General features: G+C 37.5%; 1 protein-coding gene across 2 annotated transcripts in view; it reads right to left on the minus strand.

Annotated features, from left to right (window-relative positions):
• SLC12A6 (solute carrier family 12 member 6) overlaps positions 1-21135 on the minus strand; it is a 93407-nt gene that overhangs the window by 40095 nt on the left and 32177 nt on the right. For both annotated transcript variants that reach the window (XM_039218321.1, XM_039218322.1), the window contains exon 2: positions 4191-4235. In XM_039218321.1, the coding sequence (XP_039074252.1) occupies positions 4191-4235 (45 nt within the window). The remainder of the gene's footprint in view (positions 1-4190; positions 4236-21135) is intronic.

The raw sequence follows: 21135 nt of genomic DNA on the forward strand, positions 1-21135 counted from the left end.
TGTAACCGAGATTTTTAAAGAGAGCTGGCAAGATTTTAATTCAAACTACCAATGCCCTTTCTGAGGAACTATAAGATCATTAGAAAATATAACAAAAATTCACCTTTCCATCTCTTGCAAACTTCTTTTTAAAAAATAAATCAGGCTTTCAAGGATTTTGAGGCTGTAGCTTAAACAAAGATATTCAAAGGGACCTGACTGACTCAATCAGTAGAGCATGTGACTCCTGATCTCAGGGTCTTAAATTAAGCCTCACGTAAGGTGTAGAGCTAGGAAATGAAAAAGAAATGAAAAGGAAAGGAAAAGGATAAGAAAAAGGAAAGGTTAAGGAAAAATAAAAAAGGAAAAAAAGAAAAAAGGAAAGAAACTAACTCAGGATGGGACATAGAAGATATACTTACTAAGAGCATGAGAAGGGGTGCCTGGGTGGCTCAGTTGGCTAAGCTTCTGACTTTGGCTCAGGTCATGACTTCACGGTTTGTGGGTTCAAGCCCCACATTGGGCTCTGTGCTGACAGCTCAGAGCCTGGAGCCTGCTTCACATTCTGTGTCTCTCTCTCTCTCTGCCCCTCCCTTGCTCACACTCTGTCTGCCTCTCTTGGTCTCAAAAATAAATATTAAAAATTAAAAAAAAAAAAAAAGCATAAGAAGAAAAGAAAATAATCTTATCTAACAAACCTTGGAGGGAGAACCCAGGGTAGCAGGATGAACTCACCCAAGAATCTAGCCAGAAGACTCTGGACATATTCCCAGGTTTGTTTAAAATTGAATGTAAGTGGCGCCTGGGTGGCTCAGTCGGTTAAGCATCCGACTTTGGCTTGAGTCATGATCTCGCAGTTTATGAGCCCCGCATCAGGCTCTGTGCTGACAGCTCGGATCCTGGAGCCTGCTTCGGATTCTGTGTCTCCCTCTCTCTCTCTTCCCCTCACCCATTTGTATTCTGTGTCTCTCAAAAATAAATAAACATTTTAAATAAATAAATAAATGAATGGATAAATAAAATTGAATGTAAATGTAGGAGGTCAAATGAGAGTAATGTCTGAAGTAGTCTCTTAGCAGATACTAGGGTTTTTAGCTAATACTAAGAGAAGCCTTTTTCACAATCACATACTATTTCTTTTTGCCCACAATTTGTTTACTATCTTTTGCTTCAAATGTCTCAATAGAAACAAAATCCAGCTTACAATGGAATGATACCAACTCCTGACTATCCACTTCATTGGCTAACTCCTTCCTTACCTCGATTACACACGTATTCCTGGCCAGATGATATACTACCCTCAAACTCCTGTACCTGTCAGCATGTATCAGAGGCGGGAGAGTTTTAATAGTTTAGAGGTAAAATTACTCTTCATGGTCTACCTAAATATTTCAGTGAAATCTTAACCATTCCTGGTCCAAATATGAAATTTTTATATGGAGAAGAATAATTTTGAACAGTCTAAATAAATGATTCAATATAAAAGTCTAAAAAAAAGAGAATAGTGACAACCCCAATATCACAAGGCTAGGACCCTTGTGATCAGATTTCTAGCTATATGTTTACGTCAAATCATTTACCTAAAACTATTTATGGAGTGCTTAGGGTGTCCATTTCTGTTCCAGCACATAAATTCTCTCAAGCAAATGAGAATTATCACCAGAAACTTAGGTTCTTAACAAGAAAGAACAGAAAAGGAATATCCCACTTTCTTCAATACTCTGAACCTGTAATGAGCAAACAAGTAATTTCCTTACTGTCAACTTTTTGATAGACCATATTTTCCACAGCTACTCTGCACTATTCAAAGAGCTAAAAGTTCAGGAAGTACAAATCAAAATGAGCCTCAAATCAAACCTCATGCACTGTTAGTGGGAATATAAATTGGAGCAACCACTGAGGAAAATAGTATGGAGGTTCCTCAAAATATTAAAAATAGAATTACCATATGATCAAACAATTCTATTGTTGGGTATTTACCCAAGGAAAATGAATTTGAAAAGATATATTCACCCCTGTGTTTATCATAACATTACTTATAATAGCCAAACTACAGAAGCAACCCAAGTTTCTACTGATAAGTGAATGGGTGCGGATGTGGTATATACTTATAATGGAACATTCAGTCATAAAAAAGAGTGAGATGTTGCCACGTGCAACAACATGGGTGGGCCTATAGGACATTAGGCTAAGGCTAAGTAAAATCAGGCAAAGAAAAACAAATACCACATGATTTCACTTACATGTTGTAAATAAAAAGAAAGCAAAGAAACAAAAAGACCTTTAAACACAAAGAACAAATATTGTTGCCAGAAAGGAGGTGGGGGGGGATGGGTGAGACAAAGGGGATAAATAGCATAATGTATAGAGAAGCTGAATCACTATGTTGTACAGCTGAAACTAATGTAACATTGCATATCAACTACATTCAAGTTAAAAAAAGATTTAAAAAATCTTGGACATTTAAAAAATTTTATTTATTTTCAGAGAACAGAGTGCAAACGGGGGCCGGGGCAGGGCAGAGAGAAAGGGGGACAACCCAAAGCGGACTCTGCGCTAACAGCAGAGAGCCAGACACAAGGCTCAAACTCACAAACCATGAGATCATGGCCTGAGGTGAAGTTGGACACTTAACCAATTGAGCCACCCAGGTGCCCCTAAATTTTTAATTTAATTTTAATTTTTAATTTTTTAATACAAAAAAAGAGACAGATACAAACTTCAAGTTATAAAACAAGTCAGTCATGGAGATGAATAGTACAGCATAGGAAATAATATTGTAATAACGTTGTATGGTGACAGATGATTACTATACTTATGGTGGTAAGTACTGAGCAATGTACAGCATTGTCCAATCAATATGGTATATGCCTGAAACTAATATAACACTGTATGTTAATTATACTGCAATAGAAACAAAACAAAAGCAAACCAAAAGTCTAAAAACAAAAAATAAGCCTTAAATCAAAAGGCACACACACATACAAAATGGCTGTCAGTGTATTTAAAAAGCACTTAACCTCATTCATAATTAAAGATGTACAAATAAAAACTAGACATGCCATCTTCATCTAGGGAAAGAAAATGTTTTAAGATTAATATCTACTTTTTATGATAGGGAGCCCAAGTATGCCTCCATACTCCTAACTGGTGGAAGTCTAAGTTGATGTATCGTTTTGAAGACAGATATACCCTTTCACCAAAGAATTCTACTGTTAGGAATTTTTCCTTCAAATATACTGCCAATGAGATTGCAAGAGTATATGCACAAGATGTTCACTGTAATATAATTTTTAACAGTAAAACACCTGGAAATAAATGCTCAAGAATGGGGAACTGGCCATTGGAATACCATGGAATACTATTCTCTAACAAACAGAGGAATAAGGCAAATCTTTATGTGCTCAAACGTCCCAAGGTAAAATGTTAAGTGAAAGAAAGGAATTCACAGTCTGTAGAGTATAACTCCATGGAGAGAAAAGGAAAGAAGATAATCATAGATAATAAGAAAATGTTACTATTAAAAACTTCTAGAGAATTCCCAAGAATAAATACCTCAGGGGACAGAGGTGAGGTGGTGGGGAGAAGAGATACTTTAGAGGACTTGACTTTCTTTACACGTTCTTTTTATTGTCTGAATTTCTCACCAGAGTATGTTTCATTTCTCTATTTAAAATTTTTACCAGTCTTGAGATGCTGTGAGATACCTGTTAAATTACAAGCTTACTGAAATTTAAATACGTGATAACTAGAAGAAATAAATTTATTTCCCAAATTTATATAATACTGGAACATCCCAAACAGCTTGCTTAAGGTCATAATTTCAGAAATTAAAATGAGGGTGATTAAAAGACCAAGAAAAATAATAAAAAGGGCAAAGTAGCTGCAAAGCCCAAGCTATTATAGAGTATCTTCTTGACAAAATTATCTTGGAAAAAAGAAGCTCTAATTTTTAGTTGTTGTTGTTTTTAAACGCAGAACCATGTAAATTACTTTTATATGTGGTTGCATTGAGGCTTAACAATCAATTGTACAAGTAGTTTCCTAAAACTTAACCAAGTTACGACAAGAAATAGCAGGAAAAAGTTTTAAGAAGTGAAAAGCAGAAAAGGAGGGAATAGAAAATAGAATTAGAAGTGGGAGTAATGTCTGTTAGTATAAGCAGGAAAAGGGTGACTTTAGAGAAAGTCAATCCCATAGTAATACTATACCTAACAGCTGGCTGTGTTCCCCTGTGATGGAGTTCTGACTCGGGTCTGAAAAACAAACAATTGAAAAGAAAAGAAAAAAATGAATGACCAAAACAAATAATTTCTTAAAAATCAGCAACAAAAGTCAATCAAGGAAATAAGCAAAAAAAAAACACAAAAAAAACAAAAAACAAAAATTTTTTAGTGCTCAAAAAACCTTAATGAATGGATAATAGATTAAACTATTTATAAAAAATAATCACACAGCTTCTTCGAAAAGCTAACAGAATTACCATGTGCCCCAGCAATTCCACTCTTAGATATATACTCAAAGAACTGAAAACAGGGACTGAAACAGATATTTATATGACAATGTATATTACATTAGCCAAAGTGGAAACAACCCGGATGTCCTTTAACAGATAAATGGATAAACAAAAATGTGGTACATACAATGGAATATTATTCAACCATAAAGAGGAAACAAAGTTCAGATACATGCTACAAATGGGCAAACCTTGAAAATATGCTAAGGGAAATAAGCCAGAAGCAGAAGGACAAATATTGTATAATTCCATTTAATAAGAAATAATGAGAAAAAAGTAAACTAACAAAATAATCACATAAATTTGACCACGCAAAAGTAGTCCATAAAGTAGAAGGATGATTCGGGGCTCACGGCATGGGTTACATTTTCTCTTTAATGACAAAGGAACGTATGGCCATAGCAGCTCGAAGTCAAGACATGAGTAAAGCACTCATTACTAGGTATGTCCTGATTTGACTTCATGATAAAATAACTAAACTGGCTTTTATAAATATGTCTCTTCAGTAATCTATAATAAAATTTAGTGGCAATAATCCAAGTTCCTAATGCAAGAGATACTGACAATCACCATTTAACAACTAACCACTTGTTTATTTTAAAGGCTTGAAAAGTATTAAGGGCTAAATATGGAAAAGACTTTGAGCTCCTGTTTCCTCCAAGATTAAGTGTCTTGAATACAGAGGATTATATCTGGCTTCCCTGTGTCTGGGAAACAAAATAATTTTAGATGAGGGGGTCTGTGAATTACATCTTTATTTTCACTAACCTCTAACTGAAGTTTAGTTTAGTATTTTCTCCAAGTGTGATGTCAGCAACAAGCTACATAAAAATACCTGTGATTTTGTCAACAATAAATATCTGGTATTTTCATATCACATTATAATTGTTACATATATCTCAAAGTATCATTTAGGTGCAATACTACTTTGAAACTATGGTAGTTATCAAATGGCTTCTAGATCTTTTTCGATGCACTGATAAAAAAGCACTTATATTAGATCATGAATTTAATATTTTGATAATTGTATTTGAATATAATAGGGTTCTTTTTTTTTAATCTATTCTTGAGAAAGGGAGAGCATGAATGTCTGAGTGGGGGAAGGGCATAGAGAGTGGGCAGAGGAGAGAGAATCCCAAGCAGGCTCTGCACCGTCAGCACAGAGCCCAATGCGGGGCTCAAACGCATGAATTGTGATTTCATGATCTGAGCCAAAATCAAGAGACAGATGCTCAACCAACTGAACCACCAGGTACCCCTAAGAGGTCTCTTTTTAATGCTATATATATGTATTTATATGTGTGTGTAATACTTTACACATTTAAAAACATTACTCTGAAAAGGAATTTGTAGACTTCAGACTGCCAACAAGGTCCCAGATACAAAAAAGATTTAGAATTACTGTTTGAAACAAAATTCAAGTAATATTTTCAATGCTGTTTATAAATATGTTTCTTTACAAAAAATTAAATATAATACTTTAAACATCCCAGGCAGAAAGAACCTGGATTCTAACCAGAATTAACAAATTCTGGTCTGATGAACAGTACATACTCTAATCAAGGAGGAAAGAAACCTCATTGACACAACTAAAGTTTCAAATGTTTTGTGAGCATTTTTTTTTAATTTACAAATAGTTTATTGTCAAGTTGGTTTCCATATAACACCCAGTGCTCATCCCCACATGTGCCCTCCTCCATGCCCACCTCCCCCCCCACGCACACACCCATGAGTCCTCAGTTTGTTCTCAGCATTCAAGAGTCTCTCATGGTTTGCCTCTTTCCCTTTCCCCCACTACTTCCTCCCTTTTTCTCCCCCATGGTCCTCTGTTAAGTTCCTTCTAATCCTCCTATACGTGCAAACAGATGATATTTGTCCTTCTCTGCCTGACTTATTTCGCTAAGCATAACACCCTCAAGGTCCATCCATGTTGCTACACATGGTCAGATTTCATTCTTTCTCATTGCCATGTAGTATTCCATTGTATAGATAAACCACATCTTCTTGATCCATTCGTCCGTTGATGGACACTTAGGCTCTTTCCATGTTTTAGCTATTGTGGAGAGTGCTGCTATGAACATTGGGGTCCATGTGCCCCTATGCATCAGCATTTCTGTGTCCCTTGGGTAAATTCCTACCAGTGCTATTGCTGCATCATAGGGGAGTTCTATTGTTAATTTTTTGAGGAATCTCCACACTGTTTTCCAGAGAGGCTGTACCAGTTTACATTCCCACCAACAGTGTAGGAGGGTGCCCGTTTCTCCGCATCCTCGCCAGCATCTAGAGTTCTCTGATTTGCTCATTTTAGCCACTCTGACTGGCATGAGGTGGTATCTCAGTGTGGTTTTGCTTTGTGAACATTTTAAAATAGATTTCTAGATTTTCTTCCTTAATTTGGTTTTGAAAAGGAGATATTCTCAGATATTTTCTCCAACATACCAGCAAATGGGGTCCACTTTTTACATTTAAACTCATTTTATTTCTGGGGTGCCTGGGCGGCTCAGTCGGTTGAGTGTCCGACTTCGGCTTAGGTCATGATCTCACGGTTCGTGGGTTCAAGCCCCATGTCGGGCTCTGTGCTGAAAGCGAGCTCAGAGCCTGGAGCCTGTTTCAGATTCTGTATCTCTCTCTCTCTCTCCCCTTCCCCTGCTCATGCTGTCTCTCTCTCAGAAATAAACAAACATTAAAAAAAATTTTTTTAAATAATAAAAAAATAGGGGCGCCTGAGTGGCTTAGTCGGTTAAGCGTCCGACTTTCGCTTAGGTCATGATCTCGCGGTTCGTGGGTTCGAGCCCCATGTTGGGCTCTGTGCTGACTGCCAGCTCAGAGCCTGGAGCCTGTTTCAGTCTGTGACTCCCTCTCTCTCTGACCCTCCCCTGCTCACGCTGTCTCTCTCTCTCTCCTAGATATAAATAAAACATTAAAAAAATAATAATAAAAAAATAAACTCATCTCATTTCCAATATAAATAAACAATATGGGTTTGCATATAAGACAAAGTAGGAATAACAGTTCTACAGTACATTAGTGTATCTGTCTCTCTCATACATGCACACATGACAGGCACATACAAGTGATAAGCTGGACTCTATCATTACAGGGAAGGAGCTGTGTAGGTAGCAAGGAAGGAAGACCAGAGAAAGAATCACAGAATTTTAGAACCGGAAGAACTATGGTCATCATCTAGATCTACTCTAGTGAATCCAAAGGAGAAGTTGGAGAGGAACTAACAGCATCATTTATTTTTCTCCCTAAAACAACACCAACAACCCTTCTCAAGATTCTGATTCCCAGGGGCGCCTGGATGGCTCAGTCAGTCAAGCGTCTGACTTCAGTTCAGGTCATGATCTCATGGTTTGTAGACTCAAGCCCTGCGTCGGGCTCTGTGCTGACAGCTCAGAGTCTGGAGCCTGTCTTGGATCCTCTGTCTCCCTCTCTCTCTGCCCCTCCCCTGCTTTCTCTTTCTCTCACCTAAAAATACACATTAAAAAATAAATTAAAAAGTCACCAAAACCTACTAAAAAAATTCTGACTCCCAGATGCTGTCATGAATGAGAATGTCTTTTACATATGCTAGGATGGAGCAAAGTTGAGAACCTCTTCATATGTACAGTTGAGAAGATGAATGCTTGGTTAATAAGTTGCCAAAGACATGGCACACTATTGCCAAAAGAAAAAGCCTAGAGCTTTACTCTTAATCTTTTGGGCACCTATGTTCCTGCTTCTTGATACTCTGTAATTCTAACTTTTTTGTCCTAAAATGAAGCCTAATAGCCTAAAACAAGTAATTTGGAATTGCCAGGGAATCTGAATAAAACAGGTAACTCAGGCAGAGCAGGTATGATTTTAGAGGAGGAAATAGAAATGATTTTCTTAAGAATTACCTCCTTCTAGGCGGAAATGGTGGGGGAAAGGGAGAGAGGCAAACCATGAGAGACTCTTGAATGCTGACAAAAACTGAGGACTGATGGATGTGGGGGGGAGGGGGGATGGGCATGGAGGAGGGCACTTTGGGGATGAGCACTGAGTGTTATGTAGAAACTAATTTGACAATAAACTATTTGTAAAAAAAAAAAAAAAAATAAAAATAAAATCATAGTCTAATAAAAAAAAAAAAAAAAAAAAGAATTACCTCCTTCTAAAAAAATAAAAATTAAAAAAAAAAAATTACCTCCTTCTATACTATCTACTTTCTTGCCTTCTAGGCTGTGCACGTATGCCACATGTACACTTTCTAGTCAAGCCAGGACTCTTCCTTTGAACACCCTCTCATATTTGAGATGAAGAAAAATAAGTGATATAGTTCCTTACAAGTTCAACTTAGATTTTTGTTTTTAATTTTTTATAATTGAAGGAATGCAGGGCAACTTTTACTTGATACTTATTTGGTAATTTGAAGACTAAGCTCCAAGAACCTGCAAATACTCCAATGATAACATGTAAAACCTGAAACAAGGGCAAATCTAGGAGTAAACAGGTTCATGAACCCACTAGAATGAAACTAGTCATGCCTGTAAAAATCACAACTAGTGAATGGATTTAAGTCAAGGGGTGTTTCTGAGTATGCAATCCAAATTGTGTAATCAACCTGGTAACACTGCTCTGAGATATGTCTGGGCATCTTTCTGTTGTCTTATGTCTAACCCTCCCATTTAATATTTTTCCTACCTACCACACCCAAGTTTGCCGAAGAAGACTGGGAGCTGTCCTATACACATTACTCAAAATGACATTTATTTTTAAAACCAAATTACTTCCTTTAATAGAAACAAGTTGCCAAGAGTGTAACTATTTTTACATTTGATGGCTTTCATAAACTAAGGTTATATACCATGTTATACTCAAAAGCCTGAGATACTCTACCAGTCAAAATGATAGTTGAAATAGAAACGTGTACCTTTTCACAAATAAATGCAATCAGAAAAATGACCTCAAAGTATTTCCTTGTAACAGTAATGATATAGTAGTTCTACAAATGAGCACTTGCTCAATATTTTTAATTTATCCTGGGTAAATGGTAAAGAGTGGAGATTTTATTTAGTTTCTTACCATGTGCCTCAGAGACTAGAGAGAAAAATGATTGTGGGTGGTACTCGCTTGCAAAACTGCTTCTGTAAATAGATTTTCTGAAGAGCCTAATTATCTCCCTTGGTTTGCCCATAGCAATAGCCATTTTCTGAATTTCCTTTGATAATCACTTCATCTACCATTCTTGGTAAGGAATTTGAAACAAATAAAAGCTAGCTTGTATCTTGCATCTAAAACTCAGTGTAGGTTTTAGTCTTTATTAAAGATAGAATCAGTAATTTCATTAAAAAGCACAATCAATAATGGGAACCGGTTAGGCCGAATTATTTAGAAAAAGAAGTGAGCATGACCGAGTGCGTACACATGAGGACAATTAGCCTATTATGCTACTGTCTGTATCATCTAGACACACTTCGAAAACCTATTTCAGGATACAAAATACCTGAAAGCACCAGGCTTAACACATTCTTTAATTTTCTGGACTCTAACTTTTAAAAAAACAGTTTTTTAGCACCATAAGAAACCATTTTGACTCAGGACTAGGCAAAGCTTATTAAAAATGGAACCAAGGACAATTATTTTAACATTTCACACTTAGATTCTGCCTCTCTATATTCTACTTACTGAAGCGGGGAAACCAAGGATGAAAACAAGTTGAAATAAGGTAAAATCTGAAAAAGGCTATCCTCCATATATATACACTTTGAACTTACTGCAATGAGACCAGAGTGATGCAGAAAATTTTACATGTGATTAACTGGGCTTAAATAAATAAACAGGTGAAAAACATAAAGCAAATCTTGGTGAAATAATGGAAGTGTAACATGGAAATGTAAAGCAATGCATACAAAAGTTAATAAATCATTAGCTCTTTATGTTTCTAGCCTACCCAACAGAGTCAAAAGATCCTTATCTGAATATTTACAATAATAAGAACATAATTTTAAAAAAAATATTTAGAATATAGTTCTGCAAAAATAGATAATTTCTGCTAGAACTTACAGTTTTGTCCAAACTATCAGTCAAGCAAGTGAACTGTGTCGACAGCTAACCACGGAGAGAATACGCTATGATAGCAGGGAGCCAACAACTATACTTCTTGTACCGTGTAGATTTCTTAGTATATTAGTACAGATATGGTGAGAAAATTTAGGGGGCAGGGATGGTAAATAAACTCGGCAAATATATGTAACAGTGAAGTAGATTCCTATAATGTTTAATTTCTCAGACGTTTCAATATGCTAATGGCTGCCTAACTAATCTCCAAAAGGAGAATATAATATTTGGCATTTTTAAATATTATCACAAAAACAAACTCATTTTTCATCGAACATCTTATGTAATTAGTGTTCTATTGCATATACACTTTGGGAAATGTTCAACTCATTCATATCAATATACCAAGGTTAAAAGATAACTCCCTGAATTATCATTCCCATTTATTCATTCATTCATTCATTCACTTAGCAATACTTCTGTTAAAGTAGTATCCTCCAAATCTTACCAGTCAAAAAACCCATCTGGAGTTACTTGTTAAACTGCAAATTCCTGGATCACATAACTAACCCTAATAACTGGATCTTATGGGAAGAGCCTGAGCTTCTGCCCTTTTATGAAGTGCCCAGATGGCTATTACAAATCTTCATTCATTGATTAAAGTATCTGAGTGATTAAGAAGTCCTAGGCACGGTTCTATGTGCTGAAGACACAGCAGTAAATAAGAAAGACAAATTTCCTGTTCTCATGCAGACATGAGAAGATAAAGAATAAAATAAAATTAATAATCAAGATTCTTTTCCTTATACCATTTATCAATAACCAAAAAGTGAACAGAGTACCTGGATGGGTTCAGTTAGTTGAGCATTCAACTCTTGATTTTGGCTCAGATCATGATCCCAGGGTCATGGGATTAAGTCCTACGTTGGGCTATGTGCTAAGCATGGAGCCTCCTTAAGGTTCATTCTCTCTCTCTCTCTTTCTCTCTCTCTCCATCCCCAACCCCACTTGTGTGTTCTCTCTCTAAAATAAAAAATAAATAAAACAAAGGTGAACAGAAAGGCTGGATTGGGTGGACAGTAATGGCTTTTTTTTTTTAAATTTTCTAATGTTTTATTTATTTCTGAGAGAGAGACAGCATGATCAGGGGAGGGTCAGAGAGAGGAGACACAGAATCTAAAGCAGTCTCCAGGCTCCAAGCTAGCTGTCAGCACAGAGCCTGACGCAGGGCTCAAACCCACGAACCATGAGATCATGACCTGAGTAATGGCCTTTCTGAGGCCACACTTTCTGAGGAGGTAATCTTTACGATGAGACCTACATGTAAAGGAGACAAACATATGAGGATCATGAAGAAGACTGATCAGGGCAAAGACGCAGTCATGCAAAGTCCCAAAGATGAGAATAAGCTTGGCATGTTTGGGAAACATTAATGTAGCTAAAGCACAGTGATTAAAAAAGTGGTTAAAAAAAAAAAGTCCTCAAACTAGGTAGCATATACGTACTGTAGTATTGCAGACCATGGTAAAGAGTGTAAATTTTACTCTAAAGTTACATGAAACAAATCGAAGGTTTTAAATAAGCAGCAAGACAGGTCTGATTAATTTAAAAGATGCGGGCTGCTGGCTGAAGAATGGATTTTAGAGGGAATAAGAGCAAAGACGGGGGAAGCAATTAGGAGTCTACTGCAGAAATCTTAGGAAGACATGGTAACGGCTGTAGTGAACATGGTAAAATCCAAGGTGGAGAGAGTGATGTTATCTTCCAGAAGAACTCTTGAGTTAGTCTTCAGAGGCAATGTCCATGTTTCTCTAAATCTATAGTTCTTTTCATTTTTTACTCAATAAAACTTTTTAAGCGCCTTCTACATGAGAAACATTTTTCTAATTACTAGAAATGTAGTAGCAAAATCCCTGCTATCAAAGAGCTTACATGATCAATAAGCAACATGTATGTCAAGAGAGATGAGTTATAAAACAAACCAAAAAGCAGAGTAAGATAATGGAGAAGATCCGTGGAGGGACAGTTTGTGTGCTAGTTTAGATAGTGGGTCTAAAAAGGTATTTCATGGGGCATCTGGGTGGCTCAGTTGGTTAAGTGTCTGACTCTGGCTCAGATCATGATCTCATGGCTCATGAGTTTGAGCACTGTGTCAGGCTCTATGCTGACAGTGCAGAGCCTGCTTCAGATTCTCTCTCTCTGCCCTACCCCCACTTGCTCTCTCTCCCAAAACAAATAATTTTTTTTAAACTTAAAAAAATAAAAACTTAATTTGGGTGGCCCACTGGGCAGCTCAGTGGGTTCAGCATCTATCTGTTGATTTTGACTCAGGTCATGGTCTTATGGTTCATGAGATCGAGCTGCCTGGTGGTGGGTTCTGCACTGACAGTGTCAAGTTGGCTTGGGATTCTCTCCCTCTCTCTCTCTACCCCTCCCCTACTCGTACTTGCTCATCCACACACTTTCTCTCAAATAAACATTAAGAAAAATAAAAAACTGACATTTGACCAGCAACTTGAAGTGAATATCTGTAGGAAGAACACTCCAGGCAGAGGACACAGTCAGTGCAAGAACCCTGAAGCAGCTGCAGGATGTTAGCATGTTCAATGAACAGCAAGGTGGCCAGGTTACCAAAGGGAATAGCAGGGTAAATGTGATAGGACATGGGATAAGATGTATGAATGTGGTGGAGGAGGAGGAATAGATCACATGGAACCTTGTAGGACACAGTAAGGACTTTGTGTTTTACTTTGTGTGAGCTAGGAAACCATTGGGAGGTTTTGATTTCTGCTTAAACATGATCACTCTAGCTGTTGTCTGGAGAACAGACTGAAGGAGGCAAGTAAGGAAGTGGAAATAGAGGGCTTTTGCAATGGTCCAAGAAAGCTAACAGTAGCCTGGATCAGGTCAGAAGTATCAGAGCTGCTGAGAAGTAGTCAGAAGGTGGGTATTTTTTAAAGGAAGTGTTCACAAGGTTAACATATCGATGGACTGGAGGAGGGGTGGGGAGGGGAGGAGGAAGAGTCAAAGTTTTTTCCAAGAGCAATCAGACAAACAGAGATGGCGTTTCCCGAGCTGTAGGGGACAGGGAAAAGAGCGATGACGTGATCACAAGTGGAGTGGGTGAAAGAAGGCATGCTGTGACTGCTGTGCAGCTGTTCTGGAGCAAACACAAGGCACAGTGAAAAGAGAACATAGGATCTGGAAGCAGATAAAGCTCAGGTGCAATCCTAGCTCTGTATATGCTGTTCACATAATTGCCAAAATGATTTCATATTCCTTAGCTGTAATTTACTATCTACAGGAATACTACACCATAGAAAATTATTATGAGGAACACAGATGGTAGATACTCATTAAATCACAACTATTAAGAAAATTGAGATGATGGGGCTTCTGGGTGGCTCAGTTGGTTGAGTGTCCAACTACTGATTTTGGCTCAGGTCATGATCCCAGGGTTGTGGGATCAAGCCCTGCATTGGCTTCACATTCTCTCTCTCTCCCTTTGCTCCTCTCCCACACTTGCACTCTCTAAAATAAAAATAACACTAATAATAACAATAATAATTAATAAAAGGAAATTGAGATGAGCCATGGAATGATCCTTAAGAGAAATAATTGTGATTAAACTACAATTTAGGTAGCTGGGGATATCTCTTAGAACTTTAAACATTTTGCAGTACAGCAATACTCAGAAAAATACAAACGTTAATATGAGTGAATCCTTGGACTGATATTCTACAGACTGAAAATGGTGATACTAATAGTTTGAGTCACTTATTATTTCAAAATTTGGTACATTATTGTTTGGACTAAATATGCATTAACATATGATTCAGAATTTTTTGATAAAGTAATTATAATAGTAATTGTCCAGAAGCATCTGTGTTACATTTCCAGTATAAGTTTATTAATAGGATTCCTACATGAATAAACAATAATTTAACTCAATGAGTTTTAACACCTAAACACACCTAAACTGTTGGATACTGTGAGGAATAAAACAATGAGTGTATGGTGTTTCTTGACATGAAGCAACTCACAACTCACAATCTGGTTGAAGAGTCAAGTTCAAAATAAGAAACTAAAAAAAGAATGGTAGTAGTACTTCACATTTCATAACATCTTACAGCTTTTCAAATGTCTTCCCACATTTCATTAGATTTCCGTGATGATTCTGTGACAGAGGTAGGAAACAAACAAATAAGCTAAAGCTAAGTTAGGCTCAATGGTTTGGCCAAGGTATACTGAGTGTACACTTCAAAGACTGGCTTGAACCTGGATTCTGATTTTTTCTACTACTTGATACTGGTCATAAATGTAGGTACAAAAATGAGTATTAGTAACATAGTAACCCTTCACTATCCAGAAAAATATATTAGGAATAAAATAAAATAAGGTAAAGTAAATTACAACAAGGTATTTATGTAATAATTAAATTACAGATCAGCAAAATAGGTATCTGATGTGTGGCACAGCAATCCTTAAAAATGTTACTTATCCCAGTAAGATGCAACTCTCTCTTGATCTCTTTTCTTTGACAGGCTGAGAGCCTCTGCTTGGCAACAGTATCTAGCAAGATTAATGCCATTTATGTTACACCTATTTTTAGTTTATTCTCTATTTATAGAGTGGCAAGCACTCTGGTATTTCATTTAGTGATAAAGTTCCTTTTGTAAAGGAAACTAGAAAATCAGTGACTCAATTTAAGAAAAAATATTAAATAAATGCAAAGATGATACATAAAAATGGAAGCATTAGAAAGGCAATCTCTAAATGACTCCATTTAGGGAACATTTTCTACTCTCATCACACCAAATCACAGCAACCCTGTGAGGAAGCATTCTTCCCATGTTCCAGAAGAAACTAGCTCAGAGAAGCTGGAATGATTTGCCCAACGTGGTAAAACCAATAACCTGTGGTATAGCCTTTAGTGCTATTAAGGGCCCAAAGAAGTAGAGGAGCAACACAGGTTGAGGAAGTATGAGCTTTAAGTAGATCTTTTTAAAACTTTAAAAATCATAGAGAACTCTGGGCGCCTGGGTGGCTAGTTAGTTGGTTAAGTGTCCAACTCCTAGTTTTGGCTCAGGTCATGATCTCGTGGTTTCAAAGGTTCAAGCCCTGACATCAGGCTCTACACTACTAGTGCAGGCAGAGCCTGCCTGGGATTCTCTCTCTCTCTCTCTCTCTCCCCGCTCTCTCTCTGCACCCCCCCCCCAACTCATGCTGTCTCTCTCTCAAAATAAATAAACAAACTTAAAAAAAACAATCATGGAGAACTCAAAATCACAGGAGGAGAATAAACATGGCACATGTCTGGGATGGTCTGCTTTGGGTTGGGTCATATTAGCGTCTTGGGAGTCTAAAGCAGATGGAAAACAACGGAAATTCTCCACATAGAAGTCTCAAAATGAAAGCAGTGTTTAAGGCAAGGAAACAAATGCAATATGCAAAATGAAATGAATGTTAAATTATTAGAGAAAGGCAGGCATAATTGTTATCAGACCACTGTAATGTATCCATGTGCTAAAAACTATCTCTAACATGGTCTCTAGGATAGCAGTAACAAGAGGCACCTGGGTGGCTCAGTTAGCAAAGTGTCTGACTTCAGCTCAGGTCGTGATCTCATGGTTCACAGGTTCGAGCCCCATGATGGGCTCTGTGCTGACAGCGGAGAGTCTAGAGCCTGCTTTGGATTCTGTGTCTCCCCCTCTCTGCCCCCACCCCTGACTTGTGTGCACGCGTGCACTCTCTCTCTCAAAAGTAAATAAAAAAGAAAACATTGAAAAAATTTTTAAAAAGGACAGCAATATAATGAATAGCTGTTATTATTAATTCAACCAATACTCTGAAATTCGCCTACCATATATCAGGTACTATGCTAGACACTACAGATATCAAAAGAGTGATGACCCTTTCTTCTCAAGAAGTTTGGAGAGGAGTTACACAAACAATTATAAAACGATAAAGATAATTGTTAATGGGTACAAATACTGTGGGAATCAAAAAAGAAAGAAAATAAAATAAAGCAGTCAGGGATGGTGTCAAGGAAATAATTGAGCTACATCATGAAGAATGGATGGTTTATCAAAAAGCAAAAGGGTGAGAGAAATGGAGAAGGAGAAACATTCTAGACAGAGGGATTAGCAGGTAGAATATAGCTAATGGAGAAGTTCTAGAGATACAATAGGAACTATTAACCTAATAATATACCTTCATATAATATTAGGGGTGTAACATAACTAACATATAATGACACAGAATAGTTTATAATATCATACAAATATATTGTACTGAATATATAACGTTCACATACATTGATAGGAAAGGAAGAGGTTGTTGTCATTGAAAAAAAAAAAGTGGGTAAGAAGAACTGGTCAGCATATGTGTTTCCAACTTTTGATTCTTCCCCTTCTCTCATTCACCAAAAATCCAGTCAATTGTGGCTTCTCTGCCAATCTTTTCCATTGCACTGCCATCATTTAAATTCTCATCCTTTCTAGTCCAGACTATTCAAATAGCTTTTTTCAGTTATCAATTATTCCCTCTGCCACCAATTCTCCCATCTTCAAACAACCCTGCATTTTCCTTCATACTGATAATCCTAAAATTCTGCCTTTATCAGGTTGCTTCATTGCTTTCAAACCAAAACACTTTCAAAGGTCTCCTAATGACTGTGCCAGGAGTCTCCAACCATTCTGTGAAGAAATGAGCATTCTCACGCATTTATATCCAGACAGAACATGTACGGCACTGGTTCCAGTCACTCCAAGGAAAGGAAAGGGCCAACTTTGGAGATTCTGTCTCCTTCCTACTGTGAATTCTCAGCCCAGGAGTGAGGGTGGCGGTGGCAGAACCTACTGGTTTAAATACCAATACAGAGACACTGATTTACTTGTTTGGATCCCTTGGCTTACAGGGTGAGCTCCAAATACCTCACCATAGCTTTCAGGTCCTTTTATAATCTAACACTATCTTACTTCTAACTTTATCATTTGCTGTTCTTAGTCATGAACCCTCTGCTCCACACTCTGGAATGCTTTGTGAGCCTTGATTCGGGAAAAACACATCCCTGATTAAATCAATCTTCCGCTGAAGATTTCCTTTTCTTTCTTTTCTACTTACCTGACCTCTACATCTTTCAAAGAGCCAACTCAAGTGCTTCTAGGCTTAGGTCTATCCTGAGGTTTAATTTTCTATCAGGTTTAACTCTCTTCTAACTGTTGGGGATATACTGTTGTGTATGATCTTTTCATTAATCAACCTATTAATTCAAATAATATTTACTAAGCACCTGTAAATGTCAAGACTATATAACAGACACTGGGGAATACACAAAGAACAGAACACAGTAGCTACCCTTAGAGATTTATAGCATATATGTGTAAGATAATTATTTAACAATGATTAAAATACTATATAGCAGAGGCACAAATAGATATGGGAGTGTGTACAATACATTACACTCTCTGAAGAATGTAATGGAGAAGCCAGTAAGGAAGAAGTGAAGTTTGAACTCAGTCTTAAGGAGGCTGCTGGAATGTTCTAGGGGTACCTAGGTGGCTCAGTTGGTTAAGTGTCCGACTTTGGCCCAGGTCATGATCTTGGAGTCTATGAGTTTGAGTCCCACTTAGGGCTCTGTGCTGCCAGCTCAGACACAGCTCGGATTCTGTCTCCCTCTCTCTCTGCCCCTCCCTCACTCATGATCTGTCTCTGTCACTCTCCTTCAAAAGCAAATAAACATTAAAAAAAAAATTGAAGTTAGAAGGCTCTAAATCATGAAGGTACATATATGACCTGTTAGGCAGAATAGACTTTACTTTGCGGGCAACTGGGAGACAATACATGGTTTTAAATGGGGAAGTAAAAGGATGAAATTTGTATTTAAGAAAAATCCCTCTGGTGGCTACTATACAGATGGCTTCAGGAGGCTAGACAAGAAATGACAATGAACTATCTTGACCTAATGTAGTATCAGGGAGGATTGGGAGAAGGGGACAGATCTGAGAAATATTTGGGAGACGAAATGAGTTGCAACTGCTAAGGGGAAATGAGAAGGAAAGAAAGGGAGAGGGAGAGGCAGAGGGAGGGAGACTGAATGTTTTAATACATTGAGGCGAAAGAGTAAATATAGTAGAAAACACAGGAGAGGAGGGGCAAGAAAGGCTCTAGAGCACAGGTGTACAGATGAGCATTAAATAAGGAGGAGGAAAGTAAAGAATAGGGATCAATTTGGATGCTGGCAAGAGGCGTTTTGTAAGTACAGTTTACTCTGTGACACAGTTCAGTCATATGCTCAGTAAAAGAGAATGGAGGATTGGGGGCTAAACAAGCATTCTAAATTTTGTGAGGAACTTGAGAGAAAGGAGGCTAACTAGGATTACTTAGAAGAATTTCTGAATAGTGTTAACAGTACACTTGAAGTTGGAAATGGTAATATTTGGTGGCACCAATTTTCATAGCTGTGAGATAACCACCCCCGTGTCCCCACCCCAGCAACAAAGCTGCCAAGATTAAGAATGATAGTAAAAACTCAGTGGAAAAAAAAATGTTTTTAAAGAAAAGAGAATGAGAGGAAGCCCAGTGAGTCAATGCAAGGTTGAGGACTGAGGGACGGGGGATGGGCAGGGGCAGGGTCCTATCAGCCCATCTTAAGGGATTTGAGGGCAAGAACTTTGTTTTGATCTTGCTGTGACAATTACAGCTTTTTGTAACATAGAGCTTTGTACATGGTATAAAATACTCAATATATGTTTGTTAATTGACTGATGATGAAATGATTTCAAAGAAAAATACCCAGAGATAGAAATTCAGGACTAGTTTCAATAAAAAGCTAATGACAGAAATAAAAACTTTAAAGTCATCATAAAAAACAGAGTTGAAGATAAAAGGATACACTTTCCTAAAAGTCAATGTAAAGAGAGAGGAACTGAGATCAGGTCCTAGAAATAATAGTGAACAGAACAAGGCACAGCCACAGAGGGAAACAGAGAAAAAAAAATCATTGAAAGAATTATGGCTGCAATGCTGTAATGCAGTCTTTCCCAAGCAACCCAGACACTAGGGTAAGAAAGGTAAGGAAGACGGGAAGCAGTAAAAATGGAGAGTCAATGGGAGCAGAGAACACTATACCCAAGCCCTGACAAAAATGTATGAGAATTCATTTAGCAATCTTCCCTCTGATCCATCAGACTTGGTTTAAAGAGAGGTGGCAAGACCACAGGAGCCAGCAGGCAAGTAGCTGACTCTGGAGTAGACCAAGAACCAGGGCCAGTTGAGTCTTATCCTTACTTGAGGCCACTCAAGCCCAACTCTTGCAGCAGGGGTCCGCTGTGATGCAGGGACAGGGGCAGCGACAGCCTGATGTTGGTAGAGGTGAAACTAATGGCACTGGGGGGCAATGGGCTCTAAAAAACAGAAGATGTGGTAGGACCCATTAGATTAGACAAGCAGATCTGCCACCAATGCTGGATGCTTATCAAGAATATCCTTCAAATTCTGATGTATATGCTAAGTGTAAGCATTAGATTAACAGAGACCCTTGAGGAAATAGATTTATAAGAGTAAATCCACCAGAAGCTGAAGAACTCATCTATGAAGAAGAGAGTTGTGATTTTAATACCCGATAAAACTTGGGAGACAGCAGGCATAATAGCAGAAAGCAGATTTAGTAAAAGCCCACAGTATCACAGAAAGACAGTTTCCTGGGCCAAATCCACAGAGAGGGCAGAACTTACACGGTTAATAAAACAGAACAGAAATAATCCTTACTTAGGATTTGGGGATTGTTGCTAACATTCAAGAAGACTCTTGATACCTTATACCCTTCTTTGGCATTATGGATGACCCAAATTATTTCACTTTAGTAAATTCATTTTACAAGTTGGTATTGGAAGACCAAGCCTAACTATATAGATTACTTCTTTCACAAGGAGGGTAGGAAATTGACACAAACATTCAAATTCTAAGGAGATAAGAGCTAAGAACCAAGGAGCTAAATATTTGTGTTATGTGGACTAAGAAGATACAGTAAACATTTCTGATATTTTAAGAGACTTTACTGATTTCATGTCATGGTCAAAGGTTAATTGTTTAATGCAAGTAAATTTAAGATTTTCTATTTTCAAACATAAAATAGAAACAACTGCTATAAATGCTGTATACTGAAATTTTAAGAAACATTGTTTTTAGTGTGTATGTGAATAAAAGCATGCTCACAAACATGTTCTGATTATTAACAAGTGTGTCATGATCTTCCATAATTAAAAAAATACATAAATGTAATCTTATGGTATATAATCATTTGAGATTGGCTTCTTTCATTCAGCATAAAGCCTTGGAAATTCCTGCAAGTCCTACATGTATTGGTATTTCGTCCCTTTATTTAAAAAGGTTTATTGAGAGGGGCGCCTAGATGGCTCAGTTGGTTAAGTGTCCGACTTCAGCTCAGGTCATATTCTCATGGTTTGTGGGTTCGAGCCCTGTGTCGGGCTCTGTGCTGACAGCTAGCTCAGAGCCTGGAGCCTGCTTCAGATTCTGTATCTCCCTCTCTCTTTGACCCTCCCCTGCTCATGCTGTCTCTCTCTCAGAAAGAAATTAAAAAAAAAGTTAGAAAA

Source organism: Hyaena hyaena, unplaced genomic scaffold (genome assembly GCF_003009895.1).
Source record: "Hyaena hyaena isolate Hyena2069 unplaced genomic scaffold, ASM300989v1 scaffold_756, whole genome shotgun sequence".
Lineage (NCBI taxonomy): Eukaryota > Metazoa > Chordata > Mammalia > Carnivora > Hyaenidae > Hyaena > Hyaena hyaena.